Raw genomic sequence first — 26,054 nt, forward strand, 5'->3', positions numbered from 1 at the left:
CTGGACGTCTAAGACGTCCAAAAAATAAATAAATACATTTTTGAAAAAAAAATGTTCAGAACCCAAGATATATCATGATTTGAAAATGTTCTGCTCCTTTCACTTCTTGTTTAACTTCTTACTGAAAAAGGCTGTATCTCGGCTCCTAAGCACTTTTTTTTTACTATGAATTTTGGCTCTGGCACTCGGAGCCAAACTGCCAGAAATAAGTCAGGCACTGAATGAGTTAATACATCGCTAATGAATATGCATATGCATACATACAGTACATACATACACATGCATACATTCATAGAATGAAAAAGGGTTTTAAAAAAAGATTTTATTATTATTACTAGGTAAAGAAATGGAAAAAGAGGCACAAGAAACATAAATAGTTTGTGCTCTCCTGCTGTGTTACAGAATCAGAGGACCGGGATATTAGCTGTGTGGTGTCATGCCTCGTCCAGGTGATGTGTGACCCCCATAGCCGGACGCAGGTGGGCTTCCAGGGCCTGGTGCAGAAGGAGTGGGTGATGGGCGGACACCGCTTCTACAGTCGCCTCAACCACCACCGTGACAATGACAAGGAGGAGGTGTGTGTGTGTGTGTGTGTGTGTGTGTGTGTGTGTGTGTGCGTGCGTACGTACGTACGTGTGTGTGTGCATGCGTGTGTGTGGACACAGCTATTACGTTGATGGTTTCAATGTAAGGATGTGATCCTTCTTTTTACCAGCTTACTTTGTTTGCACTCGCATATTATTGTTTGTCTACATGCAGTTGATTGTGTTTCTGTTGACTCAATACAGACATGCATTGTGATTGATTGATTGATTGATGTACTTTATTTAGTAAGACATGAGAACAAAAGTACATGGAAGTACAAATTCACAATACAAGGTCTACTAAACTGGAAGACTCATTAAGCACTGAGCTTGTTTAAAATGAGATCCCCATGCACACAAATCATGATGACAGGGTCCCCACGGTCATGAAATTCCTGGAAATATTTTGAAAAAAATAAATAAAAATCCAGTACTGGAAAAGGTTTGAAATTGATCAAACATCATCAAAGGTCCTGGAATTTATCAAGGGTCCTGGAAAAATATTTGGCTATGCATTGTTTTTGGCTATTGATTTTGTTAAAACAAAACATTTTCATAAACATGAATAATATTACACGAAATATGTAACATAAGTAGTTTTTCTCCGAACGGGCTGTGTGACGGCAGCCTAATGTATGTCTCAAACTTTATTTTTGCTACACTGCCTATCTTTGGGCATTCTACATAGGAGTAAGAGACACATTATTGCGCCGAATGATTGTTATATAGGCCTGGAAATTGGGCTAAATATTCTGGAAAAGTTTTGGAAAAGTTTTGGAAATTCATTGCTAAAAATGTGTGGGGACCCTGTGATGACATGTAAGAGACAGACAGATATACACACTACTATATAGAACGTCATACAATCAGCTTACAGGTTACTGGTATGAAGAGTGAAAAATATGTACAAGAGAAGAAAGAAAATGGGGAGGGGGGGGGGGTAGGTAAAGACTTAGACAGGGGTCGTTTTCGAATTGCAGCCTCCTGAAGGTGTATCTTTAGGGCAGTTTTGAAAGTGAGTAGGGTTTGTGTGTGTGCATGTGAGTGTGTATGTGAACCTATCCACAGTTTAAGCAGACGTTTTTGGCAGCAGTCTGCTGTAGGTTATCCGAGTAGGGAAGAAGCATCAGACGATCAACATGACAGAGGTCATCAGCTTTCAGCAGGGAGGCCCCGCAGCATCAGATTAACCACTTAAACCATATATACTTCAATGACTGGAGTGCCCCAGGGCTCTAGTCTAGGTACACTCCTTTTTCCCCTCTACACAAAATCTCTTCACCGAAGATATCTGATCTACAAGCTCACAATGTGTGAGCGTGAAATTATAGATTTGCTATTGTCGCCAAATGTTCAGGGTAAAGCATGGCTTCAATCCAGAATTCCAGCTATGATGGCTGCCTTTTTGGGCTAGCTTTTTATCCCAGGTGCATGCACAGAGATCCTAGAACTTGTGTAGCTTCTTTGTCATAATTACAGTGTAATAATAGCAAGCTTATTACTGTATCCTACGTTAGTGTAACTAAACCGGTGCCCTTTGGGCATCAGGAACGATGCAAGTCGGGAACAAAGCAAGTTGGGAATGCATGCCCCACCCGGTTATGCAATAACCGTGGTACTTGTTGTCAGAGTACTCGCTTTACCCGTTGTTAGAGTACCCAGTGCGGGTACCCGTTAGCACAGTACTAATAACGTTAGATATTACAATTTACAATTTATAAATGATCACTGCTCTACTCGAGAGCGATGCAAGTGGGGAATGAATGCCCCACCCATTTATTCAATACCATTATCGTTGTTGTACCCGTTGTCAGGGTACCCAGTGCGGTACCCACTACCATACAACCGATCAGGGTTTCCGCTTGGCACTTTCTTGGCCGGCTAACCTGGCCGACAAGATCCTATTTTTCCGTGTCGCTTGCCAAAAAGAACAGAAAGTAGAGCGTGATCTACAAGCACTCAGTAAATCTACAAGTTATACCACATCGCAATCGCATGGTGTAATATTAGAGAATAAACCAACTAGGCTGGGAAATGTTTTGGGCTATGCATCTCCCTAAAGGTTGAACGAGATTATGTATGAACGGTTGATAGTATTGGTAGGCTCGAAGCCTATACATAATAGATTTATTTTTGTTACGGTCATGTTAACTGTTACATGATGCCAATATAGTCACTTGCCTGTGTGTGTTCTTCCATCACTTACTCCAAAATGCTCTCTCCATGTCATTGACAATACATTGTGCTTGTAATGTACAGTATTATATCTACGACATGTTGTACAACCTTTGAGGTGCGATGTAAATCGGAAAATGATGGCTTGGCTCGCTGTAACCTTCAATATTTTTTTTAAGTCAGTTCGGTCGGACAGACAGACACAGGTTTCTGCGATAGATAGATAGATAGATAGTCTTAATAAAAGATGTGGCCCTCGGGATATACATGGAAACGGCATGGCTCCAATGTGGATCTTGGACTTAACTCACACTGCCAACGACGAGTTTGGACAAGTTATTTTTTCTTTTTTCGTTTTTTCACACAGAACCAGGACATAACGTGATCCAAAGATTCCTTCCTGGTTAACTTATTACTTAAAAATCCTGTATCTCGGTTCCTGTGTTGTTGTTTTTTGTGATGTATTTTTGCCGAAACATGCTATTTTTAACGGTGTATAACAAGCGAACGGGAGGTCGTGATGACATTTTTTTTTTTTTGCGGAAGCACAGTGAAACCCTCCGTGATTAGCAACCATCAGGTCGATCATACTGGAGATAAATATTCTGTGACTACTTGAAAAGGTAAGAAAATCAAAAAATCGCTGGCAGTCTGGGCCTTATTTAGTTGTATATCCTCTGGCAGTTAAAGAGTTAAGTGGCCAGCCTATAAAACATTATGTGATCAAGTGCCTCAAACTGTAGCCTGACACTCAGCCTGAACTTTCATTTTGTTTCACTTCATTATTCAGTCTGAAAGCCCTCTCAGTGCAGCCGTTTTCTGAGATGGGGGGTGGCCAAAGGGGGACTCTTTGGCGATTGGTTCATACTGGATTATCCTGATCCCGATTGGGACGGTTAGATTTTCAACCGAGAAAACCCCGCCTTTGACAGCGTCACCAGACCCTGAATGCAAGGCTAGCGATTCAGGGGCTGGAGTCAGGCTATCAAACTGAGTAGTGCGTTGATACAATTTGAACAATCAGACATTTGGCTGAAAAAGTTGCTGAGAAACACTCCTGATGTTCATTCAAGCCATGCTTTGTGGTACAACTTAATAGGGGCTGATCGGTCCAGCGGTTTGTGTGATTAGCTCTGGTCACACAGACATTACATTTTTATTGTAGCACTTTGAGATTTCCCCCAATGTAAAGTGCATTTTAAATTAAATTCACCGTTATTGTTATTATTATTAATTATTATTATTATACAAGACCATATAACCAGGTGCCTCCTCCTGGAGAGTTACTGTCGGCCATCAGCTGACCACCAGTTGTAGTCTTTGTAGCGTGTTCCAGTGCAGATTTTACCAAAGACGTGAGGCGATGCATAGCGATTTGATCAGACACAGGTAGTCGCCACTAGGTAGTCGCCGTTAAGACCTCTACACACTGCCCGACATTTGAAATGGTCGGCGAGTGAACAGATCGTTAAGTATTTCACGTTGCACGAGTTTTTAGCTCTTGCAAGTTGGCATTGGTAACTATGGCTGAGTCATAGTGACATGAGCGTGATGGCGTGGTCCGCCCGCTGGCCGGTCTTCCCTTTAAGGATGTGACGCGTGGAAATACATAATTAAAATACATAATCCTCTCCTCTCCTCTCATCTGCCCTCCAGGCTCCAGTTTTCCTCCTCTTCCTGGACTGTGTGTGGCAGCTGTTGGCCCAGTACCCCTCCCGCTTCCAGCTGACAGGTGACTTCCTGCTGGCTCTGCACGACAGTGTCCACCTGCCTCTCTTCAGCAGCTTTCTGGCCAACTGCCAACGAGAGAGGTGCAAACGCACGCAGGTACGAGACCACTTCATTATGTCTGACTGTGACATGCTTATGTTTATTGGAAGGTGCAGATGCAACACACACACACACACACACACACACACACACACACACACACACACACACACACACACACACACACACACACACACACACACACACACACACACACACACACACACACACACACACACACACACACACCACAAATCGACATTGTTGGTGGAAACGCCAGCAGCATGTTCATGTCTGGCGTTTTTTATCTGGTTGATATATTTTCAACTCTGGGTGTTTGGATGAGTGTTTTAGAAGAGTACAGTGATAGAAATGGAACAATGAGAAATGTTTCTGACAACCCCATTTGATGTTCATTCAAATCATGCTTTGAGGTACAAAATAGGGGATACATGGGTCTTTTGATTTATGTTTAGTCTCAAATAGGACATCACACTAGAATCCCAGGATTACATTAATACTGTAGCTGTTCTTATGCATACATCTGTCTCCACTCATCTGTAAGAAATCCATAGTCTGATTCAACATTGTACAAGATACCGTAACGATGTCCAACTTTGTCACTTGTACCACAGCACCTGACTCAGACCTACACTCCAGTCAACGGCTGGAGGGACGTGCTGCCTCGAGGCGCGTCTCCGGACCCCTCGGACCCCCCTCTGCCCTCGGTGTGGGACTGGGCCCTGCAGTACAGTAGAGAGAGACGGGCCCGTTTCACCCAACCCATCCCTCCAACACCCCCACTCCAACCCCTGCTCAACGGCAACCTCAACACCACCCCAGACACACACAGGGTAAATAATGTCATCCACTCTCTCAAGCTCGCCTCAATCCTAGAGCCAGCCAGTTGTTAGTGTGACAGAAAAGCAGATTATTTGTCGTCACTGTCGTCAGTTAAGATGTTTTTTTTTCTGGCAATAGCCCACTGATTCTCAACCCTTTTTATGGATCCTCAGTTTCATATGCATGAGGCCACGGACCCCCATTTGATACGATCTCCTACCCCAATCTACACTGTAAAATCTATAAAAATGAGAGTGTACAAAATGGAACCAATTTGCACGCTCTCTGAGTTGCAGTCCCGTAAGGGTCCATGTGGTTCCTGTCTATCAGTCATTTAGCTAGGGACCCCTGGAACACCCTCAACGACCCCAGGGAGTACCCACACCACACATTGAGAACCAGTGCATTAAAATTGGTGTGTGATCAATTAAATTGTCCGGTCCACCTGAAAAGTGGAGACCATCAATAGGTAATACGCTCCCCTTCCTCCACATGTGCTGATGAGATATCCTTGATCAAGACACATCAGTCCCTAAATCCTCCACTGGAGCTGCCAATATGTAGAACTGAGGTTGAACTGGGTGGTTACCAGGTCATAACTTTCTAACTGCATGGATGTAAAACAGGATAGTAAAAAAAACTGTGCGTGTGGTCTTAGCCAATTTTCACTGGAAAAATAAGTCATCAGCATAAGTTGAGTTTTGTTGAACATTGTATATTTTTCTCAGGCTCCTCAATAGTTTCATCTGTGCATACTGAGCTTTTGCAATTGCTCTGGAGTACTTTCAAAAGACCATTGCTCCCCCTTGTGGTGGTTATGAATTATGCATATAGTTCACATTAAAGCACATGAAACATTTTCTGTTCTAATGAATTTAATGAATTTATGAATTTGCCACCATGGGTACATTTTTACTCAGAGTTAATTTAACACTCCAGAATGTTGTTACTAGTTGTAACGATTCATTATTTTACCATTCCTCCCTCTCTTCCTTTACCTCCCTCCATCAGCTGAGTGATACTATTCCAGGCTCTGTGTTCCTCCTCTCTCGAGGCACCTTCTCCTGTCCTGCCAACCTGCTTCCCTGGCGCAGCGGCAGCTCCGGTGTTTACAAAAAAAGTCACCGGAGGGCACCATCATCAGAGAACCTGCCTGGCTTGGAGAGGCTCCTGAAGGCCTGGGCCCTGACTGAGGGGCCCCAGGGCCTCACCTCCACCATGGGTCCCCAGGGACCCCTAGATCCCTATGAGCCTCTGTTGCCCCTCCTCCTGGGTCCCTGTGTGGGTGTATGGAAGGAGTGTTACCTCCGAGGGGCGCTCCATGCTCAGGTATGAGGCAATTTGTCCTTTGGCTACACATGGCAATATCACATGTGTAGGTGATCAGTAGTAATGTATGCGCAAACCATCCTTAGGGCATCAGACCCAAATTATTGGCGGACAAGTGCTGGGTCCACTGCCAAGGATAACACAAAGGTCTACCATCCCGAGTCTGCTGCAATATTGTAATATGAGTCAGCAATGAAGAGGGCTTAAAAGCGCAAGTGTTTCTGAAGCTTTAATCCTATTGCCACAAAGAATCATGCTTCAACTAAGAGCATTTAACATTTACTCAGTCAATCAAAAAGAGTTTGATCGTCAAATTTAGCCTTCAATTTTATTTTGGATTGGCCCGACCTGCTCGACCAAAATATTTACATGCCTTTTTCTCTGGCTTAACCTGGGCCAGGAAAAAAAAGCCTTTGGCTCTTTAACTCTTCAACCCAACATGGCTGAAAGTGACCTAAAAATAAAGTCCACGTCAGTCCAATAACCCAGCATGGAATGTAATTTGTTGCATACACCTCCACACATTATACTATGTATATAACAGGATGTATGTAGCCTACAGAGAATAATACAGACCCTTTGATGTGCTGATCAGTTGGAGCTGTTGGTTGACAACTCCTGATTTTCATGTTTTGGAGCCTTTGTTGGGCTGTCTGAGGATCACCATGGTGAAGTTTACAATAGACTAGTGGTAGTGTGGGTGGAACTTTTCTTCTACTTAGGTTTAAGCAGGGGGCTGCAAATTAGGACATTTTTGACAATCAAGAGTGTGTGTGTGTGTGTGTGTGTGTGTGTGTGTGTGTGTGTGTGTGTGTGTGTGTGTGTGTGTGTGTGTGTGTGTGTGTGTGTGTGTGTGTGTGTGTGTGTGTGTGTGTGTGTGTGTGTGTGTGTGTGTGTGTGTGTGTGTGTGTGTGTGTGTGCGCGTGTGTGTGTGCGCGGATCGCCCGGTGTCGAGTCGGTCAGATAGGTAGTGGTCCAGAACCACCAATTTGACTGATACGCCCATACATACAGGCATATGGTGATCTGGTTGTCCAGAACTTCTGGTCCGACCGACTTAAACTCTGTGTGTGCGTATCGGCAAGTGGGAAGTTGGTCAGATAGAACCGCAAATCCTCATATATGGAGTACGCTGATGTCATCAATAATGACATCAGAGACTGGTCCAGACTCCATTTTTGACAGAACTCCATATATGGGCATAAAAGGGACACAGACACACATAATGGGTATTTCGTGTGCATGGCCGAATCTGCCATTACTTCGCCGGTTCTACTTTCACCTTTGGGATTATATTACGGAACGTACACATTGTTACATTTTATTGTTTTTTTCATTATCGTGAAAAACTATGGTGAAGTATTGTAGTGCAGGTAACTGCAACAACCACCATCTTGTGAAAATGAAGACCGCCAAATATTCAAATCTTTCCCTGATTCTGCCTATAATCATATGCCCAAAAGAGGGACGCCAGGTTGAAAGCCCTTTAATGATTTTCTCACAAGTAGTCATCTGCTATTTGGACCTTTTTAAGACAACAATAAATAAATAATATAATGTTGGGAAAATGGGGGTACTTAATCAGTTTTTAAATATCAAATACGCAACGGCTGTTGGTAATCAATTCCAGCAATTCAGCAAACAATGAAATAATATAAGATTTTAATGAATGAATGAATGTAAAGTAAAGTAAAATTAAGTCCTACCAGGACTCTTATCAGGTAAACAAAAAAGTTCTCAAACTCAACTGATGGCCATGCTTGAGGATTAATAGTCCAGACATCTGCAACATTTTGGTTCATTTTAAGTGTAACAGATACACATCTTAACAATTTGCAGCTATTCAATAGACCTACTCATTATCTCATAGTGAAGGACCAACTGAGATCAACCACATTCTGTGTTGTGTTGTGTCCAGGCATTCTCCCACCCCATCTCGTCTAACCACCCACACCCCGTGGAGCAGCTAGCCTGGGAGGTGCAACAGCTCAAAGACAAGCTAGCACTCGCCACCACCAGTACTGATTCAAACCCACCCAGCAAGAGAGCTGAACCCCGACGGACAGATGGCAACCTCAATCAGAACACCAACAACGGTACCTTCCTCTTCCCAGCATCAAGGTCTCAAGGCCTGGGTGTGACCAGACCAGTGGCACCTCCTACCTCCACTAACCTCCAGACCTCTAGGGCCCTTCTGCCTTCCTCTGCCCCGCTGTCGAGGCCCGGCCACAAGGACAGCAGTGGCAGCAGCAAGCACACCTTTCTCTTTGGCCATGCCTCAGTGACAGAGGCCCGCCAAGACCAGCGTTACTACCCGATGCCCAATAACGGCAAGCTGACCAAAAGCAATGGCCCTTCATTAGGTTCCTGAGACTTGACCCTCATTCATTTCTCATAGAACTTATCTAGACAATTGCCCCCCTTGTTGTGGGACTGCTTTTACCCCCACACAATATCAAACTGACCATGTCACCTCACTGACGGCAGATACTGGGTTTATCCAGATGTGAGTCTTGTTGAAGGTGTCGTGTGTTGAACTGCAGTAGTGATTAAACAATTAGTGCTGCAAGCAGGACAAGTGCTCTTGACTCTGCAACCTATCATCTGAGCTGTAAGGTATTGAAGAGTATGATCATGATATTGTACTATTGTACACAGAGTCCTGATATTCAGTATTCCAGTTTGAAATTAAGTTAAAACGACAATACGTAAAAAAAACATGTCCATTGTCTCCATCTCCCGACGGAGAGATGTAATTGCAACGATGTCTGAACTACAATAAAGATGATGGTGCATCTACAATAGTGTCCAATCCGGTGGACCGCCTATCATTACACATTTGAAATTCTTAGCACTTAAAGCAGGTGGTTGTTAATATCATGCAATTCCATTAGCTTTACCTGACCACCATGTCAGTTTTCCCTAACAAAAAAAAGGACAGAAGATGCTCAGTAATGTTGGTGACATGAGGGCTTCAGAAGCACATCTTTTCTTTTTTTTGGCACATCTCAGTGAGCATGTTGTCATTTTTCAACAGAAACAAAAGCTTTCAACCGACAGATTTTTTAATATGCAGCTTAGCTTTTAGCCTGCCTCGCTGTACCATGTTGTCCCAATGTGTAAAAGTGTTCAGTTGGTTGGAATGGAAACATAGACAATAGCTGTGACTATTGTTCACTAAGTGGACACTAGGGGAAGAAGCAAAACAAAAGATATACTGTTTTTTTTTATCTTGAATTTAGGGCATGTGCTATTTTGGTACTGTACTTGTATCTCCCCACTTGCATAGATGCAGGAGAGCTGTGAGAGGCCTACATTCAGTTCCATGTATTATATTAGGTTGTGATACTGCCTGTGAAGTATTATATAGATTTTAGAATGCATGATTGAGACACATATAGGGCCATTGCAGTGTATATACATTACAGAGTACACACACACTGTTTGTATATATTACATTGCTATGAATGAATGTGATTTCAGGTGTTTTTTTTACCAAGTTGAGTTATACAGTATCATGCATTGCTCTACATTTTCTTATTGTGGGACTGAAACAAACCATGATCTCCAAAGGTGGTTTTATTACCAACTAAGGGTTCAGTGTTTACTTTAATTGCATCCAGCTTCCTGTGTTGTGCTGGATTAGTATGCAGCTAGCATTTGGGTCAATGACTTGGATGTGGTTGACTATTTAAATCACTGAGGGAAGTATTTGGTACTGGGCCTTAAAAGCCAAAATGTTGTTTGCATGATGTGGATGTCAAGCGGATACACTGGCATCATACCATGAATTTGCAGTATGTATTCTAACAAGCATGTATTTTTGTTATTTTAAATGGATCCATATTTGACAGAAATGTATGCCTAATGTTGACCTTCTCTTTCAAAGGTACCTCACTTGATAGCGCAATGAATTATGACTCAGAGCACATGTCGGTTACAATTTAAGAGCTTTCTGGATGTGATGCCAATGCATTTGCTTGTCTTTCATGGAAAAACACAAGGACACTATTTAATTGCATGGACTATAAAGACGTGGTTCTACAATTCTAAAGAATTCTCCAGCATGTATGCCCATATACCTTCTAGGTGCAGTTCTGCACTGTTTTTGGTACAAACTTCACTTTGCCAGATGTACATATTTTTTGTATCAGCATGTTATAACCTTGATTAAAAAATGTATTTAGTTCATAATCTCTTTTGTAACATGTCTATTGTATTACTTACAGTTCATCTCGGCATGCAAAGAGCTGTAGACATTAACAAACTTTATTATTTCAACAAAATAAATATTTACAATAGGATCTGCAACACTTTACAAATAGCATGGCACTTACTGTACAATAGGACTCTTTCAAATTAAATTAAAAACAAATCATTAAAACTAAGAATTAAAGTGCAGATGTCTCTTTCACGGAAAAACAGATTAACACAATATTAAATAAGCACATAAAGCTGTGTCTTTCCAGATTCCGCTGTATTTAAGTACCGGTAATATGGAACTCTGCACCATAACTCACATCTGAGCAGTCTTTTAATAAGGTCCATAGCTCTCAAGAATACTAAGTGGTAGGCCACCTTCACTGTCAAAACAAAGTAAAGGTTCATGAAAATGTGCTGTGCAGCACTAAAATTATCAATATTTCTTAATGAAAACCCACATTTACAACTTTTGGTAGTGTGGGTTTCCTACCACTTACTATATATACTGAGGCGATTCTTGGCACTTAAAACCAGTGGATGTTAGCATTTCCATTAGCTATACCTAACCACCATATACAACACAGAGAAACAAGGTAACCTTGCTCTACATGGCAACATAGCTATAATAAAAGAAAAAAAGAGCTTGCACATCCACTAGAAACACTCAGGTGCAGGGCAAACTGGTCAATAACAGGTAAAAAGAAATCGAGTCTGTACAACATTATTTCGGACTATTTCTTCTCACCCGCATAGCTAGCATGGCAGTGGAAATGCATTAAAATCAGACTCAAATAAAATGTTTAGATTTACCGTCAGAAGAAAACTGAAACAATACTGCAGCATTCACAGTTCACACTAGCAGCGACAAAGCAACAGCAACATATGCCGCTGCGTGACAGGCACAAAAGAAAGGTTGAGCTGGCTTCAACTTCTTTCAGCGCTCCAATGACGCAGTGAAATGTCAATCAATCATATTTTGTTTCACCATTCTCCCCACAATTCCTGTTCCATTCCATAAAAGGAAGAAAAACACATTCTTGCTGTTAACCATTTCCCTGTGCTATTTAACTCTACCCTGTTAATATACGGAGTGTGGTTGAGCAACACTTCAGCGGCGACTCGGCAGCCATGTAGCTGGCCACGCTTGGACGTTTTATAGCTTTTGTCAACGCTACAGTGTGTATGCAGCATAATGGAAAATGTATACTTCACACAACTGTGTCATGACTCATTACAAGGCATACATTAGGTGTCACCCAGCATCCTTTTCCATATGTAAAAGCATCAGGTTTATCCCCTCTGGCTGCCATGTTCTGTGCCGATACGCTGCTATTGCAGAATGGTGTAGGGCCCATAGAAGTAGCCTGAGCAGGACGGCCCCAGACCCCCGAGCTGCTGAATGGACTTGCACACAGGGCAAGGGTAGTTGGACAGGCCTTCAATGTCTGTAAAGGCCAGGTTGACGATCTGGTCACTGCAGGTGTCGCAGTAATGATGGCCACAGGAAAGGCGTTTGAGGCGGGCCTCATAGGAGATGCAGCATTGGCAGTGGGGCAGATCGGGTCCCAGGGACAGAGAGCCAGTTAAGGAGCTGCTGTCCAGACTGGAGCTCAGCTTGGTGGGAGATCTGAGGGATGGAGATAAAATACTTAGATGTCTGGGGCGCCGCTGGCCTAGTGGTTAAGGCGCATACCATATAAGTCGAGGGTTCAAGTCCTGAGCCTGACAAACTTTTGCTTTCCTGTCTCTCTCCTAGTTTCCTGTCTCTCTCTACTGTGTACTATCAATAAAGGCAGAAACAATGTCTGACAATGTCAATGTCTGAATTGTATGGGTCTGTGCATGCGTGTGTAATTTATCCTACTATAAATGAGCGAGCGTGTGTGCGTGTGTCGACTTCAAACTCGGCATGTGTATCGCCGACGACCCAAAGGTGTGCCACATCGAGCTGGTAGGATAGGCGGTTGTCCAGAACCGCCAATCCAACCACTATGCTGATTATATAGGCATATATGGAGCTCCGGTTGTCCAGAACTTCCGATCCGACCACTATGCCCATATATGGGTCCAACCGAGTCCGACTTCAAACCCGGCGTGCATCATCGGCGAAGGGCGTGATGCGCCAAGTGGGAAGGTGGTCAGATCAGTGGATCTCCCAAATATATAGTTAGAACCACAAATCCTCATATATGGAGTATGCTTATGTCATCAATAATATGACATACCGGCAGTGATGCAGTCATGATGCGTATTTACTGTCTACGACAGTGTTTTGCCAAGGACCACCCATACCTTCTTCTGATTGGTTGAAATGAAAGAACTGGCCGTTTCTACCCCTTTTTTCGCGGATAAAGTATAGTTTTTGTCCACGATGGAGGCGGCCCGTCTGAAGCAGACTTGGGCCATGAGAGGCACCGCCAAGCAAGCTTAGGCGAGCGAGTAGCCGAGCCAACCGTTGAGAAGTCTGCTTCAGCCAACTCAGCACCGTCCGAGTTATGGCAAAACACTGTTGTAGATTGTGTAGTCATGATGACTAAGAAGAAAACATGATAACAAAACAGAGAAGACAAAACAAACAATAACATGAAATCATCATCAATCTACATCAATAATAATAGGCCTAATTAGTTACCTAACATAGTACAACTATATAAAAGGGAGAAGAGAAAAAGGAGAAAAGAAAAAGAGAACGAAATACATAAACACAAAAACTAAGCCATAACAGTACAAATGTATATTCTTTGGACATCTTTTTCTCACTTGTTCTATTGCTGACCTCCCTCATCTATCCCATCACAAAAGCAGTTTATCGATTCACATATTTTCTTGGGGTAGCCTAGGGGATAAGACTTCAGTGATAGAAATTAAAAACTAGAGTAGGCTACATGTAATGTAACCATAAGCATAGTCCAACTAGTACAAGAGAAACAAATCATTAAATAAATCAATTAAAGGTCAAATACATGATAATAAAATAGTACAGATTTTTTTAAATGGCTTGTTGCATCTATTCTCATGTGATTTACACTTCCTCTGTTGGTTGCTTAATGTTAGCTACAGTGACCAAGAAATAAGGCCATTTCACTGAGGTCTGTTCCATTAGGATTGGCTTTTAATTTGTTTCTTTAAGAAATTACTGCAAATCGAAACGGATTTTAATTAATAAAACGTAATTGATATCTATTTATATATATCTACAACCACTGCACACCTGCAGTGGCTGTGATATTATACATTTGTAGCCCATGTAAAATCACAGCCATTCGGGCTATGGTTGGAGAATGGAGATGGTCTCCCTACTCTTCCATTGAGGAATTTATATAGACCACAGCTACAGGTAGGCTATCTGCTGCGTAGCTACTATTTGTTTTTTATTCTCCCCTGGCATCATTTTAAATGAAACTGAACAATGAGTATAATAGGATTGGTCTTTAAAAAAGACAAAGCCTACTACCGCAACTATCTCTGAAAATGTAAAAAAAAATACAAAAATAAAAATAAAAATCATGAATTGAAAATGACACTAATTCTATTCTCCAGAAGGCTGTCAGAGGAAAAACAGTCACTCACCTCGAAGACGTCAAATCTTTCAAACAGTCGAAGCTAAGAGCCGCTAAGATCCTCCAGAACAGATCCATAATTCCGTTGCAGATCATGTCATGGCACAGCAAAGATTTCATCCACTGGATTCTGAGGAACGTTATGATCCTCGCGTCGGTCACACATTATTATTACAGTCTCTTTGAGACGAAAAGCGTGCCATCCAGCCGCAGCCGCATATCAAGAAAAGGTACGAAAACAAAGCGGTCTCGTTCCTCCAGTTTCATGTGCCAGTCAGGTGGACGAGGTTAGCGGATCATGAAGGTATAAATAAACCAAAGCTCGTCTGTGCGATTGTTTTTATGTCGCTGTCTTCTCTCCAGAGTCCACCTACATCAGAGGCTGCATGCAAAAAAAAGTGGCTCAGCTGTTCAGCTGGGTAATTACCAGTGGTGTAAAGTAACTAAGTACATTTACTCAAGTACTGTATTAAGTACAATTTTTAGTTTTTTTTTTTAACTTTACTGGAGTATTTCCAATGTTCAATACTTATACTTAAAACTACTCGATCCACCTCAGCCCTTTACATTTTGGGCATTTGAAAATAGCCGATCTACAAGCTCTCAATGCCTTGCATGCATCGCCACGCATAGTGAGCTTAGATCTGCTATTTTCAAAGGATTTTTATACATGTTATGGCCGGGACAATTGGACATTCTGCCTAATAAGTAGCCTACTTTCTACTTTTGGTACTTATATTTACATTTTGAGACCAATACCTTTGTACTTTTATTCATGTACATTTTGAATTCCGGACTTTTACTTGTAACAGAGTATTTCTACATTGCAGTAGGTATTGATACTTTTACTTAAGTAAAAAATGTGAGTACTTTTTCCACCACTGGAACACCGACTCCATGCATGATGCATTTGGCCCAATGATCGAAACAAGTGTAAGAATAGCCTCTTCTTGGGGACAGACCCCCACTTAGAAACACCCCCACTTAGAAACACCCCCACTTAGAAACACCCCCACTTAGAAACACCCCCACTTAGAAACATCCCCACTTAGAAACATCCCCACTTAGAAAAACGGACCCCCCATCATGCTATTTTATTATTGTCTCCGCCAGGCCGAAAGGCATGGCGTTTAATATATATTAGTATTATTTATTATTATTATTATTATTATTACCCTTATTATTATTATTATTATTACCCTTCTCGTTATGAAAGGCATGGCGTTTAATATATATTAGTATTATTTATTATTATTATTATTATTATTACCCTTATTATTATTATTATTATTACCCTTCTCGTTATCATTGTTATTATGCTATTTTATTATTAATATATATATATATTATTATTATTAGTACCGTTAGTACCCTTATGACAATTATTATTATTATTATGCCATTATTATTATTGATAATAATATGATGCTATTTAATGATAACAATAATAGTAATATTAATAGTAATATTAATAATGAGAACAATAAAGACAGCTGGAATTTAACTCATTTACTTAAGTAATGTACTTAAGTACGCTTTTGAGGTATTTGTACTTTACTTGAGTATTTCCAATACTTTTACTTCTACTCCACTACATCTCAGAGGCAAATATTGTACTCCACTACAATTATTTGAAAACTTTAGTTACTAGTTACTTGTCAGATATATATTATGAAACATATATTAACCACTTTAGCCCTATTTTATACTTAGGCTATTTGAAAATAGCAGATATACAAGCTTGCATCGCACGCACACACACACACACACACACACACACACACACACACACACACACACACACACACACACACACACACACACACACACACCCCTCTCTCTCTCTCTCTCTCTCTCTCTCTCTCTCTCTCTCTCTCTCTCTCTGTCTCTGTCTCTCTCTGTCTCTCTCTGTCTCTCTCTCTCTCTCTCTCTCTCTCTCTCTCTCTCTATATATATATATATATATATATATATATATATATATATATATATATATATATATATATTCTTTTTTTACGTGGTCTGCTCTTTTTTCTCTCTACACCGATAGCTCTTTGCCAAAAATAGCCGATCTACAACCGCACAATGCCTAGCACTATGAGGCGTTGTGAGTAAATCCTCTAATAGTGACCTCTATTCAATGAAAAACCTCCCTTCTAATAGAAGTATGTCTGAAGACTCTCGCCTCTATGCTACTATATTACGCCTGCCTGCCGTTCAAATCACTGTGACACAGAGTAATATATAAGACAACATTTAAGTAAAGTAGCCTACTTGAGTAAATGTAGGCTACTTAACGCTGCTCAGCGCGTCTGCAGAGGTGTAAAGTAACTACCCTACTTTACACCTCTGCAGACGCGCTGAGCAGCGTTGCCAGACTCTGCGAGAGAATAAGCAACACTGCTAGTGGCTCCCCATTGGCTTAGACTTGTCACATGACCTGTCTAAGCCAATGTGGAGCCTAGCAGTGTTGCCAGATTCTGCGAAACAAATCAGCAAATCAGACCCCACCAGCGTGTGTCATGCCAAGGACCCCCAACATTTAATGTAGGCTACTTGTCTGCAGAACACAGCATTCCATGCGCTTTCTCTCTCTCCCTCCTCTCTGGGGTCCACGGCCAAATACATATAATTTGTGATTTGTGGGGTTCCTGACATGAAGGTGCCCCCCCCCATCCTCTGAGTGGAACAACTACCGTAACAGCGGAATTTTACACGTGCGTAATTACGCACATAAGTGCATGTAACATAATAATACACAACGTGTGCTGTACATATAGCTCACTGTAGGCTAACATTCTTGGGGTCTTCTTAGCATTGTGAGCTTGTAGATCGGATATTTTTGGCAAAGAGCTTGACCGGACCTCTAGTTAGTTATAAATTAAGAATGTATTATTAATGATTTAAAAAAAGGGGGGGGTGATCTTTCCACCTATACCAGAATAAACCATGGGCCTATTTAGCGCGTGCTGCACATCCCTGCCTGGGTGCACAGTATAGGCAAAGTTCACAGCTTTCCTTCTCTCCTAATTCCCCACAAATAGTCCCCAGCAGCTGGCTGGGACCGGAGAGCAAGCTGCCATTCAGTCATGATTGATTGAGGTGATTGAGATGACATCATGATTTCTCCATGAGTCTTTTAAGTACTTTGCTTAAGAGGAAAAAAACAATAACAATTAAATAGGTGTGGATGGCTTCAGTCAATGAATCAACAGCGGTCGTTAGCTCCCCACTGGGAGATCAGAAAAGAATGATGGCCCATTCGCGCGCGCACACATCAAAGGTGGTTAGGATCAAAGGCACTTAGTTTGTAAACAGACGCACGAGAGAGAGAGAGAGAGAGAGAGAGAGAGAGAGAGAGAGAGAGAGAGAGAGAGAGAGAGAGAGAGAGAGAGAGAGAGAGAGAGAGAGAGAGAGAGAGAGAGAGAGAGAGAGAGAGAGAGAGAGAGAGAGAGAGAGAGAGAGAGAGAGAGAGAGAGAGAGAGAGAGAGAGAGAGAGAGGGAGGGGGAGAGAGAGAGAGAGAGAGAGAGAGAGAGAGAGAGAGAGAGAGAGAGAGAGAGAGAGAGAGAGAGAGAGAGAGAGAGAGGGCGCGTAGGTGTGTTACGGCCGCGGACCTTTGACAGACAGACATCCGTCGGAGCACAGTCAGCACCGTCAGCACACTCACTCGCACCAAAAGTAGCCGATCTACAAGCTCACAACACCTTGCAGCGCCAGGCATTGTGAGCTTGTAGATCGGCTATTTTTGGCAAATAGCTTGACAGAGAGATAGATAGATAGATAGATAGATAGATAGGGCGTCCGTGGGAGCGCACTCACGCCAATGTGCTAAATTATAATAATAATAATAATAATAATAATTATAATAATAATGATAAGGGTAATAATAATAAGAATTATAATAATTATTAATCATTATAATAATATCAATAATAACAATATCAACAGTAATAAAATAATACAAATATATGCTAATAATATTAACAACAATAATACTTTATGCAGTATCTGCTGGCTATTTGTTTCAATGAAGATGACAGGCCTACAGTTGGCCTATAGATGTTTGGCTACCTTAAACAAATACAGGTCATGATGTTTAAGCTTTATTATAATCATTGGAGAGAGTGCTTCGCCGTGCACCACTGGTGCTGCCGTGCGCGCAAGGCACTCCATGGTCGGAATATTAGGATGTCTTAATTATGGGTTTGAAATGGCACGGTTGGAACATTATTGTCGGGATTGTGGGTTTAATATGGTCGGGAAATGGCATGTCGGTCGGACTATGGAGAGGTCGGGAGTTTCTCATTCACAGACATACAGTACAAGCACGTCCCCACGTTCAGCACCACAGACAGCTCCTCATCACCAGACAGCAGGTGCGCGCGTTAAAAGCCGTTTCACTTGTTGACATGCCAATAAAGTGTTGAATTTGCCAAGGCCAATGAGTTTTAGGCAATCGTGTAATGTATTGGAAGCACATGGTAATCAATCAAGTTTACCTCTATAAAAGAAAGTCCCACCAGGTGATTATTCTCTTTTACCAAACTGCAACGATGGCCTACATCCAAGTCGCCAACAGTCGAGGAGGGAAAGCCCTCGTGGTGGATTCTTTCCGTTATCTAAGAAATAAGTCCACCCATGAGAAGATATATTGGCGTTGTGCCCACACTGGGTGCAACGTGACCATGCACACACGGTGGCTGGATGTGCAGGCAGATAACCCAGCCATCATCATCCTAAGGCCGCCCGGTGAACATGACCACGCGGGAGAGGCGGATTTGGTTGCCACCACGGCTATAATTGAGCGGATGCTCAACCTGGTGGCATCCGATCCAACTATCCCCGTAAAACGGGTATATGACCGGATAGTTGCCCAAACCGCTCTGATCCAACACGTGCCCCCCTTCGAAGCCGTGAAAGCGCGTCTGGAGAGACGGCGGGCCAGGCTCATGCCTCCCATCCCCCGCAGAGTAGAGGACGTCGACGTGCAGGGGGAATGGGCCGTTACATGGGGAGGGGATGACTTCCTCAGCAAAACCAACAGGCAGCATGGCTTTTTGGTTTTTGGGACGGATGAGAACGTCCAGAAACTCAGCGAATGTGACCAGGTGAGAACCCCTCTTCAATAAAACGTCGTGTGAGTCAGTGAAATGAAATGTAGCCAATAAGCCAAATCATTAATTGAAATATGCATGATTATCAATGCTTGATCAAGCTAAAGGTGCTAGGCCTGAATATTTGTAATAAGGGTTTTCCGCAATAATATGACACAGGTCTAGTTTATATCAGTATGAATAAAATGCATTTTGAATGTTTTAGATATACATGGACGCCACGTTCAAAACATGTCCGAGGCCGTACTACCAGTTTGCCACAATACATGGCCTCTACGTGGGCAGGGTCGTCCCCTTCATCATGATATTAATGAGCGGCAAGACAGAGGATATGTACCGCTCTGTCCTCCGTCATGTTAAGAGGAGGGTCGAGCGGGTCACTGAAGAACGGTAAGTGTGTGTGTGTGTGTGTGTGTGTGTGTGTGTGTGTGTGTGTGTGTGTGTGTGTGTGTGTGTGTGTGTGTGTGTGTGTGTCTCGGAGGCAAATATTGTACTTTTACTCCACTACAATTATTTGAAAACGTTTTAGTTACTAGTAGTTACTTGTCAGATATATAGCCTAAATGATTAAATTACGAAACATACATTAACCACTTTAGCCCTATTTAATTTATAGGCCTACCTATTTGAAAATAGCAGATCTACAAGTTTACAACACGCAACACATTGTGAACTTGTAGATCTGCTATTTTCAAATAGAACTTTTACTTTTGTACTTTAAGTACATTTTGATGCCAATACTTTTGTACTTTTACTCAAGTACATTTTTAATTCTGGACTTTTACCTGTAACAGAGTATTTCAAGATTGCAGTATTGGTACTTTCACGTAAATAATTTGAGTACTTTTTCCACCACTGCTCGACACTCACTGTATCATATGTCACTGGTCACTGCACCTTGCTTTTTTATATTTTAACACCTGTCTGTCTGTCTGTCTGTCTGTCTGTCTGTCCATCCCTCCCTTGATGTACAAGATGGAGCCCTGCCCAAGTCCTGACGGACTATGAAATTGGCATGATGAATGCCTTCAGGGAGGAGCTGCCGGACACACGCATCACTGGGTGTTTTTTCCACCTGTGCCAGAGCATGTGGCGTAAGGTGCAAGAACTTGGCCTGGCAGGTCAGTGTTGCATGCTGTTTTAAGTTAGCAGACCACAACAAAAAGTCATTGTGTGATTTCTTCACAGGATAAAGAACTAAATATTAAAATGTATAGGTGCTGTAGGTTAAATAAATAAATAAATAAATACATATTTTAATTTCATAATAATAATAATATGCAGATGTATAGGGTAATGTAGACAATTATAATTGTTATAATAATATACATTCATGGGTAGAAGCTGTTTTTATTTTGTAAAAGAAATTACTTTATTGAGTGTTGAGTGCTTATGAAATGAGTAGTTTAAGTAACTTGTATTTCTTCACTCAACTTTTGCAGGTCCATACAGGCGGGACAGGCACCTGAGAGCCTGGTTCAGGAAGGCAATGGCAACCGGCTACCTCCCTCTACTTCTCCTGAGGCAGAACTTCAGGGCCTTTACCACCAACAGAGAGACCCGCCGCCAGCTCCGCCGCTACCCCGCGATAGGTGATTTCATCACCTACATGGAGGACACTTACGTGGGGGAGCGGGCACTGTTCCTACCGCCAGTCTGGTGTGTCCATGGCCGGGACTCTGACAACCGCAGCAACAATGCGGTGGAGGGTAAGAACTTAGATTGATTTATTATTAGTATTATTATTATCATTAGAAGTTTCTTATTCCAAATCTGTTGTAGCCTATTTGCTTCAATATCTCTGAGCAACGTGGGAATTAAATGTAAATGGGCCATGTGCCATGTGTCCTGCACGTATCCTAGTTCTTATAAATCTATGATTATTTCAGGTTTCCATCACAGATGGAATGTCCGCGTAGATAGGCGCCACCCGTCCATCTGGGTGTTCATCAGAAAATTGAAGGATGAACAGAGGCTGGTGGAGACCGTTTGCGGCCACGTTGAACGCGGGGATCCACCACCTACCCAGCGAAGGAAGTGGCGCCGGTTGGAGCAGAGGTTTGAGAGTTTATTCATACTAAGAACAAATACATAATAAAAGGCTGTATAGGCATGGCATGGGATCCAAGGAGCAGGTTGAGGCTTTGGCCTAAACTCAGCTTAGGGAGTGTGGGGGGGGGGGGGGCTCTATCATCTCGGAGCTGTATAGCGGAGTGAGAGGTCCTTAATGGAGCTAGTTATTATAGAACGTATTGTGCACAACAAAAACGTGTTGCCTATTCAAATGTATTAATGCTACTATATTGATGTATTATTACTAATATTAATGAACAAACGATTTCCTCCAACAGGCTTAAGATGCTCCGGCGCCAGTACCGCCGTGGACAGAGAACGCTGGACCAGTACTGGCATGCTGTCCAGCACTGCATCCACAACTTTGTGTAGTCTGTCTGTCTGTCTGTCTGTCTGTCTGTCTGTCTGTCTGTCTGTCTGTCTGTCTGTCTGTCTGTCTGTCTGTCTTTCGAGTACATGTATCCTGCTGAGCTACATTGACCAAGCCCAAGTGCTTTGATTTTTTTTATTTTATTTTTCACTGTGGATATTTTTGTGGTTCATAGAGGCCTACTTTTATTTCTACGCCACTCGGTGAGGAAAATATTGTACATTGTGAGCTTGTAGCTCTTTTGATTTTCTTTTTCTTCTTTTTTTCTTCTGCAAGTGTTTTGAAAACTTGCAGAACCTGTTATTGTTGTTTTTTTTTGTTGCCGATGAGTGGAACAGGAACAGTAAAGTCCTTTATTGATACCGGACATTCTCGTAACAGAGTATTTCTTCATTGCAATATTGATACTTTTACTTAAGAAAAACTTTTCCCCCACTGTGCAAATCGTTCTGAAGCTGAAGGTATAGGGTTCATTTGGATATGTGGGCACCTTTTGAATGGGTTGAACCCAGGCACGGACTGGCAGATGTTTTTCGTTTGTAATAATCCATGCTAATTATTATTGAACCATTGTAGATGTTCATATTTCACGAATATACATAGGAACCTATTCTTTACTATTACTCCATTAATAGGTCACGTCAGTAGCTCAATTTTACGGCGATCTAGTCACAGTCCAAGTTTAATATCATAGCGCTCACTTGTCTATCAAATCATCTACACATTGCCTACATGCATACGATTATTTGTTACACTTAATATACAGCTTCACACTCCACAGAGAAACACGTAAAACCAGCCACCAACAACTGCCCGCTGCTGGCCGTGTTGCCAGGTTAAATGAGAGAAACTAACAACCAGGTCTAGGAAAACAAGCCCAAAAGACGCGACTATGGGCCACATGAGCCCTTTAAACCTACTGTATACATCGGCTATGTGAAAATAGTAGATCTGAAAGCTCACAACGCTAGTTAGTTAGACTGACATGACAAACAGACAGACAGACCGACCGACCCAGGTAAATTATAATAATAAGGGTAATAATAATAATAATAATAATAATAATAATAATAATAATAATAATAGCATCAATTTGTTTATTGCACTGCACAGCATTTACGCACAGCCTCGTTTGGTTTGAGACACATGCAGTGTCCACTGTCCAGTCTGGTCTAATATCAAACCAAACTAGGCTGACGGTGGACAGCTGTGCGCAATCTCATCTCATGGACGCCTCTTGAAGACTTAATTTATGGGCATATGAAGTGGACTATTATAGTAAGTGGACAGATTAAGGTGAAAGTTTAATTTGATCATACTTCTGGTGGTTAGAATTCACGACAGTTGTTGTGAATTAGGTGAGAAAAATCCTTCTGAATGTGGCAATTTGGAGAGCTCCAAGTTGCGCACGGATGCTTAATTTATTTTTCCTAGTTTCTTAAATGCTACAGTTTCTTCGAAAATATGTAATCTCCTATAGTTCACAAGGCGTGGCGCTGAGATGCATCCAAGTTCATGTTCATGTTACCAAGCCATATTGTAGTACAGTCAATAGTAGGCTAACACTAGGCTGCTTTTAAATCTACAATGAAATGACAACGGATCGGGAGATGCATGCGCGTGTCGTTCTGCAATGATTTTTAATTCATTAGAGGCGGCAAATAAGCAACACATTTAACACATTAAGCTCAGATGATTCCAACCAGGAGGAAAGAGACGGGAAGACAGGAGAGAGGACAGGGAGAGAGACGGTATAATGCTTTTTATTTTATTTTTGTTGCGTGTCGACCTGCGCAGCGCGCCCCATCCCGCACCGCCATAATGGACTCTGAAAGCTTGGCTCATGTGTAGCCTATCATAATTATTCACAAAAGTAACATGGATATATACACTTAGGATTTAGAGAGAACCCTGAACTATTGCGCTTGAGATTTGGGTTCATTCTGGGTTAAAACTGAATCTCTCAATTGTCTCCAAACGAAAGGCCCAGAATTAATTGGAGACGACAAAAAGAAAGCAGTGCTGTTCACACAAATGACATATGCCTATGGTTGTGGCAGGTGTAAACTTTAATATTATTTAATAAAGGAGGATTAATGAAGCATTAATACACACATGGTGTTTTGATGTTGGGCTGATTTGACAATATATCAGATGCAAGTGTCTCATTAATGCGCAGCGCATGAGATGCTTTACCAAGTATGCCTACATTAATTCACATTCATTGTGATTATATAGTCGGAATGGTGGTGTTTATAAATAGCAATGCGTCACAGTCGGAATAGCGATGTCTTTAAAACAAATGGGAAACATCTCCACTCCGAAGAATGGAAGTCAATCTTCTAAGTGGCGATGTGGAGGAATAGCGATGTGTAACCCCTATTCTTACACTTGTTTCGATCATTGGGCCAAATGCATCATGCATGGAGTCGGTGTTCCAGTGGTAGGTTTTCATTTGTGACTACAAATGTCATCGCCCACTTACAGTAGGCTACTGTGAACATTAAGGAAAAGAATACTGATTGACCAGCAGCAACGTAGTAGATGATATTCGGTAAATGAGATTGTAGGTCAGCGTGAGGGTGACATGATCAAAATGCCCATTGCCTATAATAACCACCATGTGGCGACATATACCTGTATCAAAAGTAGCAAGTGAGAATTCTGTCAAGTGCCCACTGGCCACTGCCCTTAAAGCCTCACTATGTAACTTGTTTTCCTGAATAACATTAAATGTTGTCCAATCTGTATGGTAGAGTTGCCTATGTTAACACATTATAACTTGGGTTATTGTTGGGTGGTTGTATTTTGTCTCCCTGCTCTTCTATTGAGACATTCAGATCTGGTCAAAGGTCATGTCTCACCTAGACAGGGGTAACAGGATAGGTGGGCACCAAGGATGAGTGGGCACCTCGGTATTAAGTTGGCTATTTTTTCCAAAATGTTAAATAAAAACAATTGGAAAATGGTTTTAAATAAAGTATACATGATTAGAACATGCTTACACATTCTACAATTAAGGTCTAACATTTCTACAATTGCTACAAATTGCTACAAAACCTGTATACCCAGTAATTTTGGGGCATAAACGAGATTTTATGCCCACATTTTGGACAAAATACGCAATTTTACATCGAGGTTCCCAGATGTCCCTAGTGCCTACCTATCCTGTATCCGACACAGGATCTGACACAAATTTTGACCTGATGGAGGTCACGATTCAATTTATCCCCCGAGCAAGCATGTCGGCTCTATTAGCTCAAAGGTAAATATTTCAGCACTTGCGCACGAAACCGGGTCCAAATCCGGGGTAGAAGAGGAAAGTTACAAAAATGCTACAAGCAAGTGCTGTTCCATAAACTGCATTTGTTTTGTTTTAAGGATGCATAATTTACAATTCACTCCTATGAATAGTTTTGGGCAAGACATAATTTGATCTCAGCCTAGTTAGAATGTCTGTTGTGGCCGCTGCTACCACATTTGTGACACAAATTGTCAAAATATTTGTTGTTGACCACCTTTACAGAAAAAAGAGAAAGGTTTGCCTCTTAATCTTTGTGTGGTATTATAACAATTTATTAGCATAAAGATAAAGAAGGCAGAGGATTTGACCCCCCTAACGACCTTATTGTGCCCAGGAAATTGGATCCCTTTGAAAATTAAATTATGTGTCACTGCTGCTGGTGAACTGAGCACTGGCTTGGCTAGTTACATTTGTTTCAACGGTGGAGAGGATACAGGACATAATTTCCTCCAATTAAAATCAAATTAGACTCAAATAGCTGCTTATCACAATGCGTTTGCCCTGGTTGCTGTTGCAGTAAGAGCAATTCATCTCTAAGACACATTTTAGTGCCTTATCTTCCACTGTCAGGAATGTGGGTGTCAAACAGCAGCCCATCTGCCTGCTGGTTCAGAGGCAATCTGTGTGCAGCTGTGTAGGAGTGTTGATCTGCTCTGCCAGTTTTACAACAGGTTCCCCTTGAGGGCCATGCATATGTTTTGCTCCTCCTTCTCTGCCTCCTGTTCTCC

General features: G+C 41.9%; 3 protein-coding genes across 3 annotated transcripts in view; 2 read left to right on the forward strand and 1 right to left on the reverse strand.

The window, feature by feature from the left end:
- mtmr11 (myotubularin related protein 11) overlaps positions 1 to 10,860 on the forward strand; it is a 40,273-nt gene extending 29,413 nt beyond the window's left edge. The window contains exons 13-17 of the mRNA XM_084053087.1: positions 403 to 575; positions 4,416 to 4,586; positions 5,165 to 5,383; positions 6,384 to 6,701; positions 8,620 to 10,860. Coding sequence (XP_083909213.1) covers positions 403 to 575; positions 4,416 to 4,586; positions 5,165 to 5,383; positions 6,384 to 6,701; positions 8,620 to 9,072 — 1,334 coding nt within the window. The 3' untranslated portion in view covers positions 9,073 to 10,860. The remainder of the gene's footprint in view (positions 1 to 402; positions 576 to 4,415; positions 4,587 to 5,164; positions 5,384 to 6,383; positions 6,702 to 8,619) is intronic.
- Positions 10,861 to 11,409: 549 nt separating this feature from the next.
- Positions 11,410 to 14,754, reverse strand: LOC311042392 (uncharacterized protein). The gene is made up of 2 exons (XM_084053088.1): positions 14,475 to 14,754; positions 11,410 to 12,531 (listed from the first exon to the last, which is right to left on the reverse strand). Exons 1-2 carry the CDS (start codon positions 14,582 to 14,584, stop codon positions 12,234 to 12,236), a joined length of 408 nt encoding a protein of 135 aa, XP_083909214.1. The 5' UTR covers positions 14,585 to 14,754; the 3' UTR covers positions 11,410 to 12,233.
- Positions 14,755 to 19,018: 4,264 nt separating this feature from the next.
- On the forward strand, positions 19,019 to 19,995 carry LOC311041779 (uncharacterized protein; the record flags this gene model as incomplete). The annotated part of the gene is made up of 2 exons (XM_084052266.1): positions 19,019 to 19,573; positions 19,785 to 19,995. 2 exons carry the CDS (start codon positions 19,019 to 19,021, stop codon positions 19,971 to 19,973), a joined length of 744 nt encoding a protein of 247 aa, XP_083908392.1. The 3' UTR covers positions 19,974 to 19,995.
- Positions 19,996 to 26,054: the final 6,059 nt, after the last annotated feature.

This window comes from Gymnoscopelus microlampas (assembly GCF_963454915.1).
Source record: "Gymnoscopelus microlampas genome assembly, chromosome: 3".
NCBI classification, from domain to species: Eukaryota; Metazoa; Chordata; class Actinopteri; order Myctophiformes; family Myctophidae; genus Gymnoscopelus; species Gymnoscopelus microlampas.